The 25,958-nt window shown below is 33.6% G+C and overlaps 1 protein-coding gene across 1 annotated transcript in view; it reads left to right on the top strand.

Moving 5' to 3' along the window:
- Window positions 1–25,958, top strand: part of LOC123563676 (ras-related protein Rab-37-like) — a 200,313-nt gene that overhangs the window by 59,762 nt on the left and 114,593 nt on the right. The window contains exon 2 of the mRNA XM_045356615.2: window positions 7,629–7,739. Coding sequence (XP_045212550.1) covers window positions 7,629–7,739 — 111 coding nt within the window. The remainder of the gene's footprint in view (window positions 1–7,628; window positions 7,740–25,958) is intronic.

Genomic DNA, 25,958 nt, shown 5'->3' with positions numbered 1-25,958 from the left:
ATGAAGTTACGCTGCATACAGTTTGTCTATGTGTTATGACTACGGTCAAACTTTGCTTATGAATCAGAAATTTTGAAATAATTACAATTGTATGTTTTGCTTGACCTTCACTTTTTATAGGTGTGACGTCATTGTCCAAAGATTCATGAATAGCGAATATGCATTTGTTAAAGCGGGATCAGCTGGCCTATTTTAGAAATACATAAAAATAATACATAAAAAAATCCTTTGATTTTTTCTCATGTATTCTAATCAATTTATTAGGCCCGCAGCCAACTTTGTTCAGCTGGGACATTTAACCCCTTTTAGGGGCTGCTAGAGCTAAAACTAGAAATGCCTTTATACAGCGTCTCATGAACAGCTTGGTGGATCTTTGTCATACTTGGTCTGGAGCATCATTATAAGGTCCTCTTCCAAATTTATTTATATAGGAACTTGGGCCCTATTAAGGACCACTATAGCTAAAAGTAGATATGCCTTTCTTCGCATTAACCACTAAAATTTAATGGATTTTTATCAAACTCGATGTGTAACAATATCGTTAGGTCTCCTGATATTTTGTTACAAATGGGGATAGGGCCCAATTTAGCTAAATATATAAACACGTTTAATGACCTCTTCTCATGAACCGATTCATGAATCTTCATCAAACTACTGCTGTAATTATTCGTCTAAGGATAAACGAAACAAAATTGCAACCCTACGAAACCTTTCCGAAAAATTAAAAGAGAACCATTTAAATTGTTAAAGTGCGATGTTTAGTTTTGCAATTTGAAAAATGTTAGATGAAAGACGAATGTTAGATGAAAAATTCATAAACGTCTTTCCTTATTACAATTCGCCGACCATCATTTTTGGTGGCTGCTGCCACCGGTGTCAAAAAGAATGCTCAGTTTGAAAAACCTTGTCAGTTCTTAAGACCATCCTAACAACACAACCAAAAATAGTTCAAAGCTTTCCAGGTAAACAATTATCTACACAACGTGCAGAATATGCAAAGCTACAATATATGCCTTAATACCATTTTTAATGTGAATTCGGCGACTAAAATCAATACAAACTGAAGTCAACGTTTTAATTAAAACAACCACGTGTATGAATACAAATATGCAAATTTATGGTCACGTGAATAAACGATGACCTCATGTCACCTGACCTGGAGCGATGATATTGATTAGCTATTGCATAGTACTGCCCCAGAGGTCACGTAGCTTATAACGTAGAAAATGTAGCTTACATATATAGAAACCTAGCCTGGGAATCCAGACTGACAATTCAATCAAAGCCTTGAGATGTCTGGTGGTTGCGGGTTTTGCTAGAATTATTTTCATTTAAAATGCAAATCTATAAATATACATATATAAGAAACAAATACTAATGTGCCTCATATCTAAGATAAACTCTGCCTGACCTTACATGAACAGCTGGAAGTCAGTGATGTAACCATGGGCTGGAATACCTAATCATTGACAGATCTTATATAACCTAAATGGCCAGTGTGAATGGATAGAGGATGAGTAAGAGCTATTTGTTCATTGATAATTCATCCGCATTGTTCTTGAATGGGACTACTTTGTGTAGCACATGAATATCCTTCCTTTGGATGTGATTTGGAATCAAATAAAGATACTACATGATTGTCAAACCAAAAATGTTACCTAACCGCAGTGTCACGTGTATAACTCCCGAAATTTGAGGCTTTATTTGATAATGAACAATGACTTCTGCTAGCAATAATCCGCGGCTAAAAATAGAAACGGAATTTCAACGGAAAAGTTTCCAAACATTTCCGGTCCATAGACAATACCAGTTTGTACCTCTGATAGCTTTTCCAGCACGTTGTAACACTTTTCAAATTTAAATGTTCGTCATAGCTATCAAATTGTAAGATATTATATAAAGCAACCCTAGTGATCTAAGAATGTTACTGAATTTTCGACTGCATTGTCAGCACGCAAAAATATGACCACATGTTAATCAGGCTATTTATAGAAAATCGATAATCAGCAGTGATATGGATTTCTTCAGGCGTTGATACTGCCAATTAACACTAATTAGCGCAAATTCCGCAGTGAGATGATTTATGAACAGGACAGTAATTTATGGATATAACTTGAACATGTACAGTTCATCGTTATATCAAGAACAAAATATACTAAAACATGCTTAGCAATACGAGAGTGAACAAAAATAAAAGAACATTCAGTGAAAATTCATTCGATATTGTTTGCAATTTGACCTGCCTTGAGAATCAAAGACATATATGTTTTCTAAATAATATTCCATCACGGATAATCTTCCTTCAGCAAATATACAATATAAGATACTATATGTATGCATAGATACACATGTATTCGGTACAATTTCGTCTGACAAAACACGAATTATCAACGTAGAAACCCACAGGTCGCCCAAGCTGACAAATGTTGCAAGCTCGCTTTGACTAAGTGGTGCTACTGTATCACGATTTCATCAACTTGTAAGCCTGTGAAAGTGGGCGCAGCGATGATACTAATACTCGCCTTTTTGAAACGGCAATCTGCCAGACTGTAGCAAGACGTCGGATAACAAATTTGAATTCAGAATTGAATTGTTTCAAGACAGATTCTGCTCACTTCAGCTAAATTCATTCGAGTCGCACCATGAGAAAAACAACATAGTGCATTTGTGACCAGCATGGACCCAGATCAAACACTCTGGTCAGCATCCTTGCTGTTCGCTAACGGTTTCTCTAGTTGCAATAGGCTTTGAAAGCTAACAGCATGGATTCTGACCAGACTGCGCGGATGCACAGGCTGGTCTGGATCCATGCTGGTTGCAAACGAATTATGTTGGTTTTCTGATGGTGCGTCTCAATATATCTGGATTGATACAAATATATGTATAAAAATTAAAACGGTTTCGTTTCATCAGTTACATATTTTTCGACGTTTTTCTCGGTCTGACTAAAGTTGTAAGTTTGTCTGACTTAATGTCCAGCAGTTTTGCGAAGCCTGCTGTTATGTCTAGAGAACTTTTGAGTGTAACAGATGGAGTGATAATTAATGCACCTCTAAAATACACTGGCTGCAGAACTGTCATTCTGTGATGCATTTGTGGTGCATGTTTGTGTTGTTTTCTTTCACAAAAGTCTCATGAAAACCACAGCTATCTGATACGGACTAAATCAGTGTGTATAATAATTCATGACAGACACTGCCCAAAAGCTTTAAAAAGAAATCTTAAAAGCTGACTGATTTGGAGAAAAAGCTTATATTTTCTGGTCCTTCGGGATCATTGATTTCAACTCATTTAGATTTGAAAATTGAATACTGCTTAAGCCGGTGCTAGGGGGCGTGGGCAGTGTTGCATTTTCCATTTCTGCTCATGAACAGACTCAATCAAACCGAGTCTGCAATTTTCACTGTTTGCATTGTTCTCGGTGCTTCCGAGGGATCTACTTTCCAGATTTTGTATTATTTATTCATAGTAAAACATCTTCGATGTAATTTATGTTGTAGTTTTCGTAACAAATAATCAAAAAGGATCAAAACTATTCGTTAAAAACTGAATTAGTGTGTATGTAAACAATGACTGGCATTGAAAAAGGATTAATTTTGAAACCAAAGCCGAATATTAAAAAAAAATGCAAAAAAAAGTTCTTATGGTTTATATTAACGATTCCTCAGTTGTCGCTTTCTTTGCAATATTTTAAACATTGATTAGCAGCCACCATCAGCGCTTTGAGCGCTTTGATTAAAGATATTTCTTGTTATGACCTATAATGACTTATGCCACGTGACTAAGTTGTCAAATCAGATTGCTTTATAAAGTCTTGCTAACTGGATGAAAGTGTTCAATTGTTTCACAATGTATCTTGTGCAACGCTCAGTAAATTTAGCAATAATACTGGTTTGTCTGAATAAATATAATAAGTATGTCTGATAAATAGATTAAAAATATTATTTTATATGAGCCGCGCCATGGGAAAACCAACATAGTGGCTTTGCGACCAGCATGGATCCAGACCAGCCTGCGCATCCGCGCAGTCTGGTCAGGATCCATGCTGTTCGCTAACAGTATCTCGAATACCAATAGGCTTTCAAAGCGAACAGCATGGATCCTGACCAGACTGCGCAGATGCGCAGGCTGGTCTGGATCCATGCTGGTCGCAAAGCCACTATGTTGGTTTTCTCATGGCACGGCTCAATTATGTTAACAGAGCTGTGTACAGTCGTATAACTAGAGTGTACTGCTTGTTATATTAAAAGCTTTGGTTTTCAGGCGAAATCGGTTTAACTACCAGATAGAAAAGAATTTCTGATGAAAGTCTTTTCTCTTGTGTGTGATAAACTACAGCCAATTTCATACAATTATGTTCTGCTGTAGACAGTATTTAGTCCATAATAAAGCATTCTTGGAGTATATCTAAAATAATGCATTCTTGCAGTATGCCGAAAAGAAAGTAGGTATTCCGTGTTTGGTTGATTTGCGGGAAATGGTTTTGCTTATATCATATACGGATCAACAATAATTGACTGTCCGTTTGTGTCATGGCTTTTAGTGTTAATTACTAGTAACCTATTAGTTTCGTCTCCTTGATTTATGATTATTAATTTGCAAACTGTCAGACTTCATATAACTGAACAATAAACGTATTGGCTATTTCTGCTGATCACAGGTATCATGGACAACTGAAACTATTGCGACTAGAAGTTCCAATGTTTGTAATACAATAATTAATTGCAACTGCTCGAATATTCGTTGACTGTTTTAATTAATAGCAGGAAAGCATGTCAACCGTGAATCAATTTGAAACTATTTTTTAATCATTGACGTTGAGCCTGAATTCATTAACTGAACATTCATATCATGTTGTTGACATTATTTTGCAGACATAATCATAAAAAGATGTCCATTTATTTAATGGTTCCGTCCAAAAAACAACTCTTTTACAGGCTATTCTTGCAGAACATTAAAATACTAGAAAAAGATGCAGCAAAGTCAGGATTCATTATTGATTGCTTTACCCTTTATATTTGAATCCAGTACAAAGTGATTTGACATAAATTACTCTAGTTCTAACCAGACAATAGTTGAAAACAAACGGCTTCTTTTGATTTTCATGTCTTCAGTAATGTCAACGCCTTGGTTGATTCTAAATCCCTGTGAGCTTCCCACCCATCCAGACCGACACAACCAAAAGATGAAAGCATAGCGTCCAAATGGGTCCGGACATCATAGCAAGGTCCTATAAATCTACAAGCGAATGAGTCAAAGTTGTCAATCTGTAACATATAGAAAAGAAGATGATTATTTTTATCATTAAAATATTGACAATTATAATGTAGGATTAGAAGCAGTTTAATCACTCTCCGGTACCATAAAATTTAAGATTACATTATAACATGACGTTTTGTCTCTCTTGATCAATAAAGGTTTTACTACATTTTACAACTATTCCCTGGTCACAGAATTTTAACATCTTTCAATTAATTTCAGGCCGTATATGTACATATTCACTCACAACATAAACAAAAAGGTCACAACATTGAAAATTGTTTTCTCTTGAAAATATCGTCACCTCAACGCGAAACTATTCTATGTGTATATAGAAATAGAAGCAGATAGACTAGTTTCGCGTTGAGGCCACGATATTGGATACTGTTCCATATGGCACAGTATGGCTACCCTTAGCTGTGAGCCTTGTTTAAAACTTGATAATGGATAAGAAATGTATTATCCTTATTTACGTTTTGTAGTTATAACCAGTATATTTAATTTTGTATTATTGTTAGAGATCTCGAATACCTTTCATAAATGTATCGGTTTTACACACTTTATATATTACAACTATAAAACAATGTTTTACAAATTCCAAGAACTTAACGAATACCGTAATATTCACCGGACGTATACCAAACGGAATATTAAGAAGTCAATGAACACTACGAATTCAAAATACCTTTGAAAAATGACAAAAACTATCGTGTGCTTCAATACATAAAATCACAAATCATAGGATACCTTTTTGCTTCAGCCTACACAAATAAGAGGAATAAACTGCATGCGAAATATTTCTTCTTTAGATATTTATGAAGACTGTGACTTATTCAGACTGATTCCAGACAGGGGATTTACGCAAATTGGCAGGGAAAATGGCATTCTTTACTTGTGCGTTGATTACTCTAAAGGAAAGCAGATATTTTAAATAATTGTTGCCGCCCTACATTGTCAGAAATATGTTAACATCTTTTTTTAGTCACTTTTAACCCTTGCCCTGCAAAGGGTTTCTATAAAGTTGAACTTGTCCATCTTTCAGTTTGGACAATACATTAACTGTTAAAAGGTGTGCATACCAAACAAAGATACTAACTGAATAGTAAACAGTGCAGGTCATGATCAGACTGCATGGATGTGCAGGCTGATCATGATCAGCACCGGTCGCAAAGGCAGAATCAATCGTGTCCAGCATGAAAAGGGTTAAATTATAGATATCACATTACGTTTCTGATTGAGTTTAATTAAATTAAATTAAATTGTTGATCTGTAACAGTTATAGAACTGGTGTCCTAGATTTTTTCAATAAGCATTGCAAATGTCATAGAAAAGAAAGTTCTCATGTCGTCAATAACAATGTGTATTTGTCACTGTTATGTTTTGACTAGCATTAAAAGGATTTTAAAGTGATAAAATGGAATATCAAATCCAGCTTTATTCTAAATTTATGAGTAAAAAGCGTTTTGAGTGTGCCATCTTCATGTTTTATTACAATATTTTAAGACATTATGTCGGCAGGTTTCAACGTTGTGCTTATCGTGTCAATTACAAGCCATGCAAGATGTTTTGAAACAGAACAAACGAACTGATACTGAAGAGGAAAGTTTGTGTTTCGTGTAATCAGAGGTGAAATACTTTATATCGTCAAAAATCCAGAAAATGTGTTTACCTTGTACATTGAAAAGAATATATTCTGATATAAAAAAGTGGAAACTCCACAGACTACTCAACACGACAAAGATGACAATATTTCAAGCTTGGTTTGATTGAGCCTGTTCGATGACGGTAGTCACGGAAAATGCATGTTACCGTCCTCACCCTCCCTCTGGCTCACTAAACAGTTGAAAGTACAAAAAATGTTACAAGTACAAAAACACAAATTAGATACATTCGTAGATGTGTTCATACGGCGGTGTACATGGAACCTTTAATGATACACAAAATGTAATTCCATGGATATATTGGAAATCGGCGTATGGTCCCCGGTTAAAATAATTGATTTGTCCTAAACGAGAAAACAGTGGGCTGAAATAAACAAACTGAAAAGCCGTTTATCCATAAACAAATACATTCTAGTATATGATACGTTACATTAGATAGCAGCAACTTCATATACATACAACATAAATAATGATTATCCCCAAGAGATGTAAAAGTACTAGAAAAAATCCTGACCATGACAGGTCGCTAACAGTTCACGGTTATTGACGTATTTTCCTGTATGAATTAGTTGAATATATTGTTTCTCGAATCGTGACAATATATTGTATACTTTAGAAAGGACGGTTTTGAGAAAATCTAGAATATTAAAATCGATCACATAAGTGGTAATTGATATGCCTTTCACCAATATCAATCTATATTTTCAGACAATATTGGTGGGAGATTCAGGCGTTGGTAAAACCTCGTTACTTGTCCAATTTGATCAAGGGAAATTCCAAGTGGGCTCATTTTCTGCTACTGTGGGGATAGGATTTACGGTAAGTGTGTGATCCGTCATTGAAGTCGGAACAAAACGTTAAAGGTAAGGTTGTTTTTTTAAATACTACCGGCACCGAGAACTCATTGATGGCTGAAGAAGTAAAGTAAGTACACATTTAAACTTGAGTTGTATCATTGGTGGACTTGATTCTTGTTCAAATCAAATACTCAGTAGTCTCGGCGAAGACGATTGTTGTTGCTTTCTGTCGGCCTTGAATTGATTGATTTGGGAATGAATATGCTCTTCAAAGCAGCCAAAAATGTGTAATGATGTTATATTAAAGCTCGTACTAATTTGATAAGAGAACACGATTGTCGTGTGGTTAGTGTAGCCAGTATTTAAGAACAGACTGTATCTCATTTACCATACAGATTCATTTCGACCGTCCAGACCGTTTTAGGTCAACTCTGTTTTATTTTATTTACTAGAAAACGTTTAGTTTAGAATGAAGTAATAAGCACTTCAAGATTGAAAAAATAAACTGTGTGAAACAATGTAAAAGGGACTTTGAGGGGGGAATACTATTGGAGTCTGCGCTTCTGTTTTCAAATACTGCTCATCTCCCTTTGATTGATCTCTGGAACCATCGGAATCTTGATTTATTGGTGATACTTATTGTCATTGTAAAGCAAACTAGTGTGTAATTTTTGCTGATTGCGTATGTCTGCGTTTATATAATACAAGTATCTCACAAATTACTTATTTTAAAAAATGCCTGACTTTAAAGATATTAAAAAGCAATTTATCTGATAATTTTGTCAGATCATTTTTCTCAGCTGAAAATGTAAAAATAGAGTATTATTCATTTTGTTATGGTGTGTTTAATTAAAGGTATGTGGTCTGTAAGGCAATGAATACATAGGTATTTTGCAGATGAAGAGTATTCCTTCCCTAAATACATGCGTCAAGACAAAATGTAGAATCAAAACTAAAATATTTATAGTTAACTTTCGGGTGCTGGCATACAGGCCAAAATTAGGCGTAATAATATATTTGATATTGAAGGTGTCTACAAGGTGGCAAAAACCTCTGCAATATTGTCAGTTCTTATAGAAAAAATGTAAGTATTCTTTAGATATAAACATATAACCAGGTAGTATGATAATACAGCTAAATGACTTTAACACTTACTACATAGTGCCCACATGATTTAGGAAAAACGGGTAAGACACTATACACCATACGTTTGACGGCATAGAGTAGTATATTGATATGTACAACACTATACATGTATGTATCATCTTCTATCATCACCATATATCAGTGACAGTTGTTTCGTTTAATTTCAAAGGAAACCTAACAAAAACAGATCATTTAATACTGTAAGGCGAGTTGCACTCTTTTCTGGTTTAGTATACCATTTGGTCATCATCAGTTAGTTCATACATTTAAAATAACATCAAAAATTCAATGAAAAGTTTGGTTTAATTCATCTCCGTTTCTTCCAAAATGGTAGACCTCTTGAAACTGATTAAAGAAAACTAAAACTGAGGACAGACGAAGCTAAACCAATTCCAATTACCATTTATTTTAGAAAATCTCATTTAAATGTCTAACATCGATTTTAAAGGAAGGTTGAGTCATATCTTTACTGGTTTAATCAAACAGAACAAAACAATCGTTGACATGTTAATATTTCAAAGGTTAAAATATGGACATATAGAGGATAATAGCTTTTGAAATGTATTTGATTTGTCTGCTTGTGATGTTATCACTCTTAGAAAATAATAGTGGTGTGCAACTTATTTGGAAATACTACGAGGTAAATAACTGTAAACGCAACTAACTGGGGTTGTACAACTATGGAACTATGTGCTCTATAAACCATACAGTATGATTCTTCATCAAAATGTGTTTTAAAATTTCTATTTTCTACCGTTACCATAGCATGCATTTATACTAATTAATTCTCATCATAAATGATACAATCTTTGGTAGCATAGCATGTAATAACGACAATCAATATATTAGCAGATATTCTGCTTGGTTGCATTCTAAGCTTCCAAAGGATCTTTTTAGGCATACAGACACTAAATAGGAAAATGGCACGAAAACAAATGGTAGTCGCATAATGGCGGATTCAAAAAGTCCTGCTCTTTTTTGGTTTTTTTTTTTTTTTTTTTTTTTTTTTTGGCTATTTTCTTATTTTCTTTGCATCTTTTTTGCTGAAATGCTGAAATCACATGGCAGATTTATGCTTAACATGTAGGTAGAAGTTTCATAATGAATTATAACATGACAGAATTTGTCATGGATACTTAGATCATACACCACCGCTACAATTTAGGGGCTCATTTTTTGGCTGTTTATGTGTTTGACTGAAAATATTATTCTTGCATCAAACATGACCCCCACTTTTCTTCTGATTTTTATTCAACACTGACAATATTCTTCAAGAAAATGCAAGTTACAGACATTTAAAATGGGTCCTGATGTACGTGTGCTGCAGCCATTGAAAATATGTCAATTTTATATAGAATAAAGCAGAACAGCTATTTAGTGTGTTGTAACCTTTATAGATTTCAGTATTTATTATTTATTGTTTTAGTCTGTTCATGAGAGGTGGTGGAAAGTGCAACACCCCTCACACCCCCTAACACTAGCTTAGGCGGAATTCTATCAGATAATATTAGATTCTGAACTCCATCATCCCAATGGACCAGAAAAGATAACAATACTGCTGGACTTAAATATTTGGTACTGTTACGAGACAGGGGTAATTAGAAAATAAAGCCAGCAACAAAATTTATTCAAAGGAATTTACAATGTGTAATATTGTGTAATATTGAAACAAAGTCCTAAAATTTATGATATCCAAGCACAAATTAAAAAAAAAAAACGTTACTGATCCTGCTTCTTTACAGTTTCATGGCAACTGTAACATTTGCAATTTCAAAGATAACCAGATTAGAAAAGTGCAATATTTCTAGAGGTTTGCATAACTGGCTGTTCCCCACTTTCTGGAACTTCCTTTTGTTCGGTATACACATGTACGTTATTTGGACAGGGGGTTAATGGAAGTTTCAATAAAGTTTTATGTATGGAACAAATGGTAACTACCAGATGTTCTTTACATTTTTATGCAAATAAAGCAAATTGAGGCAACCACATAAACAAATCCATAGCTTGTAAAATCCGATGCATAAACAAATAAGATAAATGAGCCGTGCCATGGGAAAACCAACATAGTGGCTTTGCGACCAGCATGGATCCAGACCAGCCTGCGCATCCGCGCAGTCTGGTCAGGATCCATACTGTTCGCTAACAGTTTCTTTAATTGCAATAGGCTTTGAAAGCAAACAGCATGGTTCCTGACCAGACTGTGCGGATGCGCAGGCTGGTCTGGTTCCATGCTGGTCGCAAACCCACTATGTTGATTTTCCCATGGCACGGCTCATTTAATAACGTAAAATTCACAGTGTAAGTTTTTGATATAATGCATGTTTACATTTTGCACTAGAAAACTGAGCTTAGTTAAACTGTACTTTCTAAACGTACTTTTTACAATTTCTACTACAATTATAAGTATCCCAAATAAAGACATTTAATATTTATTTTATCATTAAGCAGATTAACCAACATTGACCATAAAATTTACCACAAGTTTCTAACTTTTACATATCATAGACTATCAACTAATACCAGCTGAAAACATAATGTGTTAATATACTGATGATGTACTCTGTACAAATCGAATAAAGTATATGTTCTGTTCTGTTCTGTCCTAACTTTTACATATCCCAGACTGCCAATAAAACAGTGCTCCTTATTTAATAGAAACAGAAAGTAGATTCAAATCAATTTACATGATATTGGATATATTCTTAATATGTGTGAATGCAATATATAAACGTCCTGTTTTGCTAAATCACTGCGGATTTACTTTAAACCGTTCTTATAATCGTGACATGACTTAATACTCCAATCACAGTTATGACGAGGGGGAGTGCAGCTATTGAAATCTTAATCACCATATCACTGCATGTGTTTAATTGAATTGAATACCGAGATGTGGGCGAGACAGGTTCCTGTATAGTGTGCATCACTGCTACATGATTAAGTCAATATTTGATAGTAGAAAATGATAATAGATCCATTAATACCTACGTTTCTATATATAGTTGACGAGTCACGTCCAGCGATTATGCTTTTTTCCCAGCGCGTCTGTCTTACTTTTATAAATGTCCGCTTTTTTGACGTGACGTTAGAAACAACGTGACTACAATGGCCACCAGATTGGAAATCTGTATTAGTGATTTTGCGTTGCTGTTAACCATTTGCTAAAGAAATATAATACTTATTACTCATCACCTTAGTATTTTCCCTCTATCATGTTTATCAGCTTCAATTTATTTAATCTTTGTTAATATTTGCATGCCAAAACGTCAATATAATGACTTAAAACACATGAAGAAAACTAAGCAACACCGTCAACTTCTTATAAGACATACACTTTGTAAACGTTAAAACAATGGTACGTTACAAGACTGAATTTTCTCGTTTACTGTGGTTATTTTAGCACTTCGGCATACTATTAGCACATCTGAAAGCTATAAATCAAGCGACGATTCTGCCTGAAAATCAAATTCAAGATAATGGTATGTGGTAGCGAGCCAGATTATTTCGTACATATAAGGTTTCTTTAATTAAGAAAACCTAAAAGGTATTCAGTCACTTTGGCTAGAATCAAGTTTAAAATGGAAATATGTATTAAAAATCATAGGTACCTGTGCTTGATCTTGAATTATCTGCCCTTGAAAAAAATCAGTATTTTACGACTTTCAAGGGCAGACAATTCATGACCAAAGCTGGGTACCTATGATTTACTTTATTTTATTTTTTTTGTTTTTGATTTGATTCTCTGTTGGTAAACACAGTTTATAGACACTGTTGCAATTGTCCTTGACTATGAATATGACAAAATGATACCTCAAAGTCCTGGTCTTTCCCATAGACCGAATTTCTTTAAACTTTGTATACTGAATGCAAATGTTGACTAAAATAAAAATATAAATTAAAATGCACTGTTTCCTTGCCTTAATCTTGAATTATCTGCCCTTGAAAATTGGATTTTTTAGTATTTTCTGATTTTCAAGGGCAGAAAATTCAAGACCAAGCACCGGTACTTTTGATTTTTAATATTATACATATTTCCGTTTTAAACTTGATTTTTAGTCAGTACACAAAGTTTAAAGAAATTCTGTCCATATGAAATATTTTGCCTATATACATATAGGAAACTGTCAGATGTGTCTTTAAAGGCATCTTCTAGATGATATTGATACTCTTATTAATATAAGGCATAATCAATATCACATGGTTCTGTTTAATGATGTGCAGGATATTAACTAAATGCACGTAATGCATAAACGATGTGAAACATATAAATATTTTATGTGAACATGTATCTTTTACAGCCGTTATTACAATTAATGAAGCTGTAGAATTATTGAATGAAACAAAGATACGTCATGTAATTATTGATTTAGTCATATTACATTTCACGGTCTTCACATCGTGCCCTAGCATATAAAGTAAATACAAAAATACGTAACGGGATAGAATCTTTTTTTCAACGACAAATACTCCCTTTCCATCGGAGAAAAATAACAGACGGCTCTGGAAATATTGTGTCGTCTGCAGCTGATGGCACCACGCGTCCAACAATTGCGACAAGACAAACGTCATAAGTGTAGGATTTCGTAATCAGTACAAGCAGTTTGGATAACATAACGCGCTTCTTCTTCTTCTTCTTCTTCAAAAACCTTAGTTTTAATTTGGTAAAAATAATTGTTGTCATTTTCAGTGTGAATATATCACTGAGCAGAAATTTGAAGGATATTGTTATTTCTGACGGAGTTTTCATGTACCAAAAATAAATGATATCAAATATTATGCAATGAATAATTTCGATCCTATATCAGTCTCTGTAGAATTAAGTCAAACTTTTAAAGTAATTAAATATCTTATTCACAACACTGTCGTCAGTGAGGACAATTCTATACTGCCTGGAGTTTAACGTAACGAGTCATTGTAAAAGAGCTGAAAAATATCGATACAACAGGCAGTAAGTTTCTGAGTGGAAGTAGATAACATAAAAAAGTGGCTTCGTTAAACCACGTACCCTTTAATGGCGACATTGTGGCAGACACAAGTCAAAATGAGGAGGATGAGAATGTGGATAAAACATACAAGGTAACGCCTGTTATATATGTTTTTTTAGTATATTACTTTCGAGTCTAAAACAAAAATTTGGTTCAGAGCCATTCCTGTTGTAATTGATCTACATCAATTTATTTATCAAAGTAAAAATGACTATAGAAATATATTCACCATTGTATGGAATATGCATTTATCTTCATATTGGTTAATATTTCTTCTCGAGAATCAGGTTGAAAAGGCATTTTCAAATAATACATGCGCGCTCATTAAAAATTAAACGTTCATTATTAGCAGAAATTCAGTGTTGTGAGCGATAACGCGTGCAGAAAGCACCATTTGAGGCTCTAAAATACTACTTAACCCGACAGTATGTTGAATCACAAAAACAAATAAATAAATTGGTTGGTAGCTGTTTTGATGTTAAAGCCACATGTAAGATAAAAATCAAATGAAATTTACCGTAGCGACTATGATGAGCACAGAATAGAATTCACGTAGCTGATTGATACGTATCGTATGGAATACTGAAAAAAAACAAGGATTGCTACACTTCCATAAATGCAGCCTTCCCAAATTGAAACCATGTGCAAGACCAGTACACATAGACAAACACGGACAAAACAAACAAATACAGAGCGCTTAAACCTGTTTATGGTGCGCACCTTACCTCACACTTACCTGTTCCCATCAAATAATGTTTAAAAACATGACTATTGTGTGGACTTACAGTCACCAAAGAAACGTTCGTTAGAGATTTATTTGCGGTGTAATTAGACATGTACCTTGCTCAGATATCATACTTTCACATAAAAGCATGACAAGGGTCGTTATTATGTACAAGTTAAGAAATTACTCAACGTTAAATAATTTGTTCTTTAAATTGTATCGCTATTCAATGACGAATTATTAGCAAACGTCAGAACAAATGCTGTCATTTTCTCACCATTACACATTACAGCTGAGTACACGGAACATTTCCCTTAACATATTATTCTGTAAAAAGGCGAAAAAGCATACAACGTCAAATTACTTCCTAGAGGAAATTGCTCTTCCGCGAATTGCACAATTGCGTGTATGTCACTCCTGATATTAATTTTTATGTAGGGAAAAATAACATTTTAAATTTGTAGTGCTCGAATACTGGAATCTAGAAGGGCAAGGTCCACTGCAGAAATTGAAACTTTATGATTTTCTTGAAAGTGAATGGTAAACTTGCGTTTACATTAAAACGTTTCATGTAACAAAGACAAAATAAACAGTGGTGTAAAAGAAAGATTGAAATATGAAATCTTCACACACCTCTAAAAATAATTTTCAGAGCAAAGTATTTTTGTTGTGCGGCCTTTGGTAGAAATATAACTTATTCATTTGAAAGATGACAGAAAGATGAAAAGAAGTGTTAAACATTCAGCATTAACGTTGAACCATGAAGACAGGTATAATGTTCATGACAACACAGGAAATGTCGCAATAGTGATAACATATATATCTGTTTATAAATAAACACAAACTAGGTGTATGAAATTTTCTGTAAAATCTCTTTTGGTGATTTTCATAATGTTCGAAATCTTATAGTTCGCTGACCAAAATGATAAGAAGCCACGCCGTCTAAGAGTACATTCTTGTGGTAAAACTTAATAGTAATTGTTGTATCAAGATAATAAGACACCGTGTAAAAATGGACAGAAGGCTGTAACGTTACGTTCATTGTTGGCGTACATTAGCGTAACTGACGTTATCGTCGTTTTTAGCCGTTTAGACGTTAAAGGGATTACTTGGGGTGGTTGGACTACAGTTTTCATAAATCATGTCGTTTCGATATTTAAGGAAATATTTGATATCGATGTACTATATCATATTTATTCAGTATAATTATTTATCAGACAGTGCATTATATTGCGGTGTTTTGATACAATTGTAATACATATACATTATTTAATTTTCAAACGTAACGTCGACGTTACATTAATTTCACGGCTGTGACATCTCGGCTAGATTTTGCAATTTTCATGTGTTAAACTTAATTCGTATTCAACGTAAGACTTATGCATATCAATTTGCAGACAATTGTATGTACTTTCAGACTGTAGTCGCTGTTTTGTAAACAAATACATATTTCTTTAAATATTTTGGCACGTAACGACTTCGTAATTTTAATTTTTGCATTTTTGACACTTGTGACATCGCGGCTAGATTAAAGTATACATATATTAAACGCCATTATCAAAGTCAATATACGACAAAAACTTACTAATTCAAAAGTAGAATTTATGTACTTTTTGTCAAAATAAATATTATAGAAAGCATACTATAGTTAAAGAAAATACAGAAATTTTAACAAATCCTGTCGAGGGAAGACATTAAATCTTACGTTTTAAGATGGATCTGTCTTTTGCTTCCTGTTTGTTACAGGAAGTATTAAACAGCAAATGACGGCAATGACGTCAAATATAGTTGACGTCACGTCACCGAGTCTTCTTATTTGACGGAAAAAAATAATTTTATGAATTTACCAAGCCGTTAAATAATGCGCATTGGTGAATTCTGTTACATCTTACATGACGTTTTAGTGTTGTTTTCTATGATTCTATGTCGAATTAAATTTTTACTAATTGTTAAACGTAAATGTGATCATATTTACTAACAGGGAGCTTGTTTTGCCTTTCTTGTGATATAAGAAGATAAACGACCGTATTTCTAAAACGAATTTCATGAAACATTGAAGGGAACGAAAAATTTCCGATGTTCGCGAACAACGTACGCAACGTCTGTAGACTTTTACAAAGTAAAATAGAACGTTGTCTACGTTACAGGACATAATGTGAGATATAAATGATGCCCTTAAATCAAGTATATAACAAGATACAGTTTGTATATAATATCACGACATTAACATGACATAAATGATACAAAGTAATGATAAACGAAGCGATATCATAAAGATAAAACATGCTTACACGATGTATCATTATATTCCATTGATACAGATAAATATGCCTCTTCACCCACCTCCATCCCACGAAGTAAAATCTAGCATTACAAAAGTTAGAACGAAGTGAAACGGGAAAGTTATATTGTTTTTCCCTCTCTATTGTATATTAAGGAAAAATGTATAGACTATTTTAGGAAAGGCAAATGCGCTCAATAAAGACAAGACTAATTATTAAGTTTAGATAACGGCAATGCCGGACTTGAAGTGATTATTAAACCTATATTGTACAAAAGCGTAGCCCGAGTGACAATATAGGTTTAGAAGTTCTAACAATCACGTTAGGAACGTAATTTCTGTTAAATGAGCTACTATATACATAGATACAATAACGATTACTCGATTGCTTGAATCAGTTCATCATAATAAAAATCGACGTTAATGAATGTTCTGCCGCGACGACAGGTGGTAAAATGACGTCAAAATGACTGTCTTCCATTGCGAGTGAATAACCGATTATAATGTTCGCTTCCGGTTATACAGTATGCCCTTTTCCGATTGTTTGGCCTGGGTTACAGTCTCAGGATTTTGTTCTATGCAGTTGTGTTACTTTTTGTAATAAGGTATATAAACTAATATTAACTAAGGTGCTACCTAGAAGGCAGAGCTCCCTTGAAAATCACCAGTGACCCTTGAAAATTAAAGGAGTGCTGCTGGAATTACCTGGAATTATGGATCCGTTTTAGGAAGTTTATGTTCTTTAAGATCTATTAAAATTTTCATGAATTAATGATAATTCCTGATTTCTGAATGAATGTCTTAGAATGCATTAAGATTAAATCTAAAGAAAGTTACAGTTCTTTTTAGAAAGAAGAATGTGACCAACTTTAAGGCAAAATGCTGCTATGATAGACCTCTGGTATGGGAGAATGAAAATCATTTACATGTACAAAGCTTGTTTGAAAACCAAAAGACTAGCTTTATACATGTAAATGATGAGAATTTTACCCAGAGAAAATCACTTTTTTGCCGAAATTCTCGAAAACTTCTGTTTTATTTACTGAACTGCGAAGTTAACATTTTTATGGTTAATCTTTTAGCACAACTGATATAGAATAGGAATGGTAGTTACTAGTAGGAGCCTTTTTGATGTTTATTGATAATTCATAGTCAATAGTTTTTTTCCTAGTAATAAACTCTGGTCAGTGATTATTAAGCTTGTGGATGAAATATATGTTAACAGGGAGAAGAGCATTTTGTGCTTTTCACAGTTAAATGCCTGTAAATTTTGATCCAAAAACTTTTCTAAAAAAAAAAGTTTTATCTACTGACTACTGTAGGCTACAGACTGTACTACATTGGAACCTGACATCACTAATAAAACACTTGTTAAATATCACATGAATGACTTTATTTTTTTTACAATACTTTCAAAACCCATAATAAGTAAAATATAAAAAAACTGAAATAAAAAAGAAATTTAAAAAAAGAAAGACGCTTCTGGTGAGGATCGAACCCCCGACCTTTGGACTTCAAAGCGACCTCACTAACCATTGCACCAGTGAGGAAATATGACGTCATTGCTACAAATATAAGTATATAGAATAAATTTCAGTTGCGGCAGCGTGACGAAAATCGTTTCACATTGAAAATATTGTATTTTACCTTTCTTTCTTCGTAGAAAATGTATTTAGCACTAAATTCTTATTATCAGGCGCTCATTTACATTCTTATAAAACGTTCAAGGCAGTAAGCGAAACGCTTTTGTCAACTATAAACAGCAAGCGTCTATTGACGTCTTACTGATTAATTACTATGAGCATTGCGTACTGGAAGAAACCCGAACAACACCGATTCCAAAAACTTACCACGAATTTTCAACTCGATAGTAATGTACGTCTGTACACAGTTTTATTCATTTTCTTTTTCACACGTCTAACCGTAATGCGACGCTGTCGGCGCCGCTGCGCGGCGCCGGTAGCTCTGCTATTATATATTAAATTATGATTCACAGGCGTCTTATTTAATCTGACAGTCGTATATACAAACATCAACTAGCTATAAACAGTAATTTGATCAGCTTGAATGGCTAGCCTGCACTTGAATATCATCCGTACAATAAAGCTATTCGTTTATTAACCGTCAAGCGTTCAGAAATACATAACCATTTGTCGTTTGTGCAGATTAAGAAAGCTACTTTTTGTCGTCCCTTCCTGATAATCATGTATATAACAAAATCTATAAGAAGACCCTTTGGAAACATAGAACGCAGCCAAGTAAAACAATCTCAGTTCGGTTTGATATAGTCTGTTTATAAGAGGTAATAGAATGTATAACACCCCTCACGCCCTCTGGCTTAAGCGGAATTCTGTTATATAAAAACCTGAATGATCCCGAAAGACCAGAAAATATAAAAACACAGAAGATACTGATAACCGTTTGTAATTGCATTGACATTGCGGTTATTATTTAAGATGTCAGAATTTCCAGGGCTACGTTAACATTAGAATATGCCAAGAATTTACAACAACACTTTGATATTATTTTGCGAAATTAAGACATGACACTTAAAAATGTTATTTTGGACTGAACGATTTATTTCGTTTGAAAATCGTGACTTTCAGCCAAATTACTTTAAGACGTTCCTCGTGAAAACGATCTTGGTTTTAGATAATTTGATTATCATTCCGTTGCAGAAATACAGCATTGTTGAACACAGAATTGTTAGTAAACATGAAAGCAGATGCTGTCATTTGTCATCACAACTATTGCTGTGAACATTTCTTTTTATATTTTATTCTGTTGAAAAAGGAATCACTAAGAACAAGAAATTAACGTTAGATTGCTCACTACAGAAAATTGCTTTTCCACAAATTGCTCAATTACATGTCTAGTTTCCGACTTCATGTGCGCTTTCAGTGACATACGTACCGTCGCAGACAACGTTTAAATGAAAGCCTTTAGAAAGATCCTGGAGGCGTTTTTTGACAGATCTTTCCCGGTTATATTCTATGACTTCATGCTACTCGTTTACAGTATAGATGGAGCAAAGAATGTTTGTCTGTTAACACATATCATGTCAGTTGTACATAGTACAATTTTATTTAACCCTTCAGAAGATATTTTATTTCAAGAGAAGAAACAAAGCTTGATAACTAATAATCCAAAAGTGTATTTTTATTTATTTATTTATTTATTTAATTATTTATTATAGTTGTGCATATTATTCTCATGTTCGGATTAAATTATTTTCAGCGGGGTCATGACCCTAGCTTTGTCATGTTCTTTGGTCTCTGCTACTCCTATACCAGTGGTTGACTCCCCGTAACCACTGCCAACTTTAGTTATGCATAACATTGGAATGATACAATTTAGTGATTTTCTCAGGAGTATGGGCCCTTGATTTGTGGCATTTTACAATTTCTGCAAGGTAAGTTGTTCGAGACATGCGTTTTTTTCGTTAAAACAATCTCTAGTTATCTGTTCAGTTTCAATATTAAATGCATTTTCACATGATATCAGTACAACACACAGTATATTCCCGCGATGTTTCGTGGTAGATCTAAAGTAAAATACTGCACTGTGGAACTGAAATCTAAAATGCTAGTCCGGTTTCCGCCAAATCTCGCTGTGAAATCATTGGTACAATTTTAATTGTGTGAGAGGAATGAAAAATAGATTGTGTTTTAAACTTAATTTATTACTAGGAATGAGCAAAAGTTTAAAAGTTTGTAGCAAGTTTAAATATTGCAGAAACGAAATAAATTGAACTTGCGAGAAAGACAAAAATGTAACTTTAATTTCTAGTTATTGTATTCAATACTGATAAAATAAAAAGAGTTTATAAACATGTAGTATAATTATTTATAGTGCCAGCATAAGGGATAAATAAAACAAGGATTGAGCTCTGTTCAGAATGCATATTCTTTGACAAGCGTATTCAATAGCAGTGTGATACAGAAATCGACATTAACAATCTCAGGCAGTTTTCTGACTTTAGTTGTCATAACAGTTGGTTGTTTGTTGTTTTGTTTAGCTGGAAAATCTTATTTTTAAGCCAGATGACTCAAATTTGTTCCTCATGAAAACAATTATGTTCTTAAACATGTTAAATGATTTACATATCATTCCGTTACAGAAATATTGTATAGTTGTAAATAGACAGAATCATTAATAAACATCAAAGCCAATGATGTCCTCGGAATTATTGCTAGCATTAAGAAAATCTACATGAAATATTTTCTCTTATGCATTATTCTGTTTTATGGTCAATTTGTTACCACAAGGAAGCTGCATGTAATTATTTCCTGTAGAAAATTGCTCTTCCACAAATTGCACAATAGCGTGTCTCGTGTCCAGTTTCATGTTTGCTTTCGCTAACATGAATGTACAGTAGACTTTATGTTCCAGACTGAAACATTTACATCACTGTCTAACAGATCCTGCTCCTTTTTGTCTTTGCTAAAAGTACCATATATTCCATGTTCATACAGGAAAATGGCTTTTAAACTTCTCGTAGAAGACTTCCTTGGATTCTTGAGCTCAACTGAAAGTACAGAAAATGAATTTCCTTGAGCTCAACTGAAAGTACAGAAACTGAATTTTTACGTTCTTTACATTAAGTTGATGTCTTGCGTGAAATATTCTAAATTCCCCAAACAATCAAACTGATATTAAAAATAAACCATTGTTCCAAAGAAAGGTTTACATCATCAATCTCAAAATGAAATTATCTCAAAAATTGCTTTTTCGACAGTTGTTACTGCGCAACCTCTTGCGCAGCGGCCGGTCGTTACTTATAGGTTCTGTTTTTCGTTATAAAGAAAGTTCAATTATTTCAGACGGTACTGGACACTTCGTGATTATGAAACCAAACTGGTTATGAACATGTTTTAATCTGTAAATAGCAAATTGGTTGGTTTCTGTCTTAAGGAAAGGCAAAAGAGATGTCCGTTTACAAGTAAGACGACGGGAAGTAAAGAAAATGTGGCCTTGGGTATTGCAGCCACAAATGAACACAACGACAGTTAAACTCTTAATTATGTTAAGCATGTTTAGGTGTTTTATAAAAAAAAACGTGTGTAAAGGACGATTTTTCTGAATCAAACACACAAGGAATGAAATATATAAAGGCGGATAGTAGAGTTATGACCCCTTGCAAATATAAACAAAATTCTAGAAATGTTCAAATATCGCAGACAAAAAGTACACTTAAACACGATTTTTTTATGGTTTCTTTCTGATGTATTTGATATAAGCTACTTATATTATACTATACAAAAGAAAGAAAAAAATTGTCCGCTGAATAAATAATGATAATAAATTAATATGCAGCTTTTTATTTTCATTTTAGTACATCCAAGAAATATTCTCAAAAGCAGAAGTTACAGAAAACATTTTTATGACTGTTTGTGTCAATTACGTAATATCTTATGTACTGAAATGAAAATTTAAGAAAATTAGTCCAATTTGTCATGAGATTTTCAGTTCTTGTTTCTCATATTTGAATACGAATTTCAAACTGATCATGCATTTATCCTGACAATGACACGGTGTCATACATCTATGATCATTGAAAATGACAGCGAACATATTGAAGATATATGTTAAATTTCTGTACAATCTGGCCATGGAAAAATATCTAGGAAATGTCCTTAACTCGTTCGGGAACATTATATTTGTTTTAGGGTGTTTTTTTTTTCTTGGATATACGAGAATTTTTTACATATCCCCAAGCAGCAAAACCCTGATAATGTAAACTGTACCATTTAAAACATGAAGCAATTTGGTTTTAAATCATTTTCTTTTTTAGTGTAACATATTTATGAAAAATACTCGTACTCGTATTCAATTTGTTTATTTATTTGATTGATGGAAGAAAAATGAAAATATTTGGTAAACGTACATCGTTAGCATGTTGATACATTTTACCGGTTTTTTTTTTTTGGATCACGGAGTCCATTCAATATAAAAATGTGTAGCAGAATTCCACTTCCGCCTGTATGAAGAATGTTGCATATTTCACTAAAATATTACCCGACACGGACTGATTCCATCACACCGATTGTGTAACAATTTTGCTTGGTTGCGTTATATGCTTTCAAATGATCTTTTTTTTTATCGATTTTATTACCATCAGAAATCCAGGAAATAGTCACTAAGCAAATCGGGAAAAAAATCGACCAATAATGTAACGTCATGCAGCAAGTATTGAAAAAATGGACGCGTTTTTTTTTTTTTATATAAAGTTCATTACTTAACAATCTCACGTTTGTCCTTAATTCAACCAATGCAATATGGCAGATTTCGCTAAGTATTAGTGATTAGATACACAGTTGTATGAAACAAAATGCGTAATTTGCGTAATAATACTGGCAGTAGCTGCGCAAATGTTTTCGCGCAAATAACCAATCTGTGCGTTTTGTAATTGCGCAACGCAAATAACCATTTTGTGACCTTCCGACAAAATTTCATAAGAGGACATTTCATATAAAATTGTTTAATGATACAAATGACGAAATCCAGACATGCTTGAAGGTGGAATTGTTTGAGCCTTTCTGTTTTAAGTGTACATTTCAGACGTGATCCAAATGCAATTATTTGAAGAAGATATTTACGTCCTGGTAATGTACGGACTATTTCTTTAAACGTCGTTTTTAGAGTTATTTATCGTCATCCAAGATTTAATTTATAAATACTTCTTAACATTTTAATGCTTTTATAGTTCAACATTAAGGAACTGAAATTTCGCAAACACAAATAAAATATCGAATCCTGACGTGTATTTCCTTTTTCATAAAATTTTGTTAATTTCACCAAGGACGTTATTTACATCCTTAATGTTACCTTTGTATGGCATAATAGTTCAAGGTTAAATTATGCCAATTGGTAATCAAAATAGCCACATTCGTTTTACCTTTCAAACTGTGAGCTTCCCCCTCTTTGTCCAACATTTACGAAGACTGTCTGTTTGCCTAGAGAGTCTACAACAAAGACACCAGCATCGTTATATAACCTCCTGTTCTATCAGTACTATATATACTGCTTTGTTTGGTGCGGAGATTCCTTTTAGCAACCTTCGTACTTGTAGATGTTATTAATTATCATAATAGAAGCCTTTGAATACTGCAAGGCGGCTGTAAAACATCTCCTCTCACTTGGAGTCTAATTAATCCTAGAATATAATGTCTAAACGGCTCTAGATGGGGATGCACGCTTAGGTACCTTTCCTGAATCGACTTAATCAAATCGAGTCTGCTTTATTTTCTAACTTTGGTTCCATGCTTCTAAATAATCTCTTTGTAGTTTTTTATTGTCAGATTTAATGTTAGATTCTTAAAATAGTTTCAGGCTATCTGGCCTTAAAAATGAATAAAATGTTTTATAGCGAGCTCGAAGAGCTGGCCCGAAGGGCCTGCTCGAGAATCGAGCTTTACGGTAACGCAAGTATACTTGCACACTTGGTGATGGATTTGAAAAGTTTCGTCGGAAGTTTTTAAAAAGCGCACCCTAGCGGATAGGTGCTCACAGGAAGTAATTCTTTCCGGAGTGAATACAGAACTTCATTCAATTGCTAAAAATTATTCATCACCTAACAATAATGAAAGAATGATTTCAAGTTGTTAAAAAAATTATTATTTTAATTTAAAAGATCAAGCATCGGCCAGAAAATGGAAAAAAATGTCATTGATAAGCAGAAAGAAAAGGGAACGCGATAAAAGACGTCACCGTGACACCGGCTTCCCATTAATTTTGCAACGTATGACATTCACTGTTATAGGTATGGTGACACTAAATGTAAACTTTTTCAAGTGAATAGGTTTTCCTGAATTCTTGTGAGTAGTGAATAGTTTCTTTGTGACAATGATGCATATATTTTTTAGCTTAATCCGATTTCTTTGAGCTCGCTTTGAGGCTTTGCCTTATTTCATAATATGAAATAAGGCAAAGCCTCAAAGCGAGCTCAAAGAAATCGGATTTATCTGAAAATATTATGCATCATTTATTTGTCACAAAGAAACTATTCACTAGTCACAAGAACTCAGGAGAACCTATTCACTTAAAAAGTCTACATTTAGTGTCACCATACCTATAACAGTGAATATCATACGTTGCAAAGTTTATGGGAAGCCGGTGTCACGGTGACGTCATTACCGCGTTCCCGTTTCTTTTGGCTTATTATGACATTTTTTCCATTTTCTGGCCGATGCTTGATCTTTTAAATGAAAACAATATTTTTTTCAAACAACTGGAAATCATTTTTTTCATTATTGTTAAGTGATGAGTAATTTTTAGCAATTGAATGAAGTTCTGTATTCACTCCGGAAAGAAGTACTTCCTGTGAGCACCAGTCCGCTAGGGTGCGCTTTTTTAAAACTTCCGACGAAACTTTTCAAATCCATCACCAAGTGTGAAAGTATACTTGCGTTACCGTAAAGCTCGATTCTCGAGCAGGCCCTTCGGGCCTGCTCTTCGAGCTCGCTATTAAAAGTTTGAAAAATAAATTTTATGCGAACTAGTGAAATACTGCATTCTATCAGTTAAATATTTTTATATCTCATCACTCACACAGTGAAAATATGAAATCTATATTTTCACACTGTGACAGATATAGCTCCGCCCCCTCATACATTGTGTATGATTTTTAAATTATTTGCTTAAAACAGGATGAAAATTGTAGTCGCACTTTGTTCTTTATAGTAAATTCTCAATTCAAATTATTTTACTTAATGAGAATTTCATAACGTTATGCAGCAAAAAAATAAAATAAAATGGAACTTTATGTTGTGTGCATCTTTCTAAGGTCACAACACGTCTGATGTCATATCTGTTTACGCGCGTCTGTTTCCCGCGCTGAGATTAAAAATAGTTGCAAAATGCACATCTCAACGTAATTGAGCATAAAATAAAAAGAAAATTTGTTTGTTTCTCGTAAATATGGAATATATCTCACCTCGAAGTGAGAAAATGTTCACATTTTCACTCGCGCTACGCGGTCGTGAAAATATTTGAAATTTTCTCACTTCGAGGTGAGATATATTCCATATTCACTCAAAACAAACAAATATCCTCTACATAATTACCCTATAACTTTGAAAAAAGGCTAAATAATTCTTCCGTTTGTTC

Source organism: Mercenaria mercenaria, chromosome 2, assembly GCF_021730395.1.
Source record: "Mercenaria mercenaria strain notata chromosome 2, MADL_Memer_1, whole genome shotgun sequence".
Taxonomy (NCBI): domain Eukaryota; kingdom Metazoa; phylum Mollusca; class Bivalvia; order Venerida; family Veneridae; genus Mercenaria; species Mercenaria mercenaria.
This window is presented reverse-complemented; position numbering and strand designations above follow the sequence as displayed.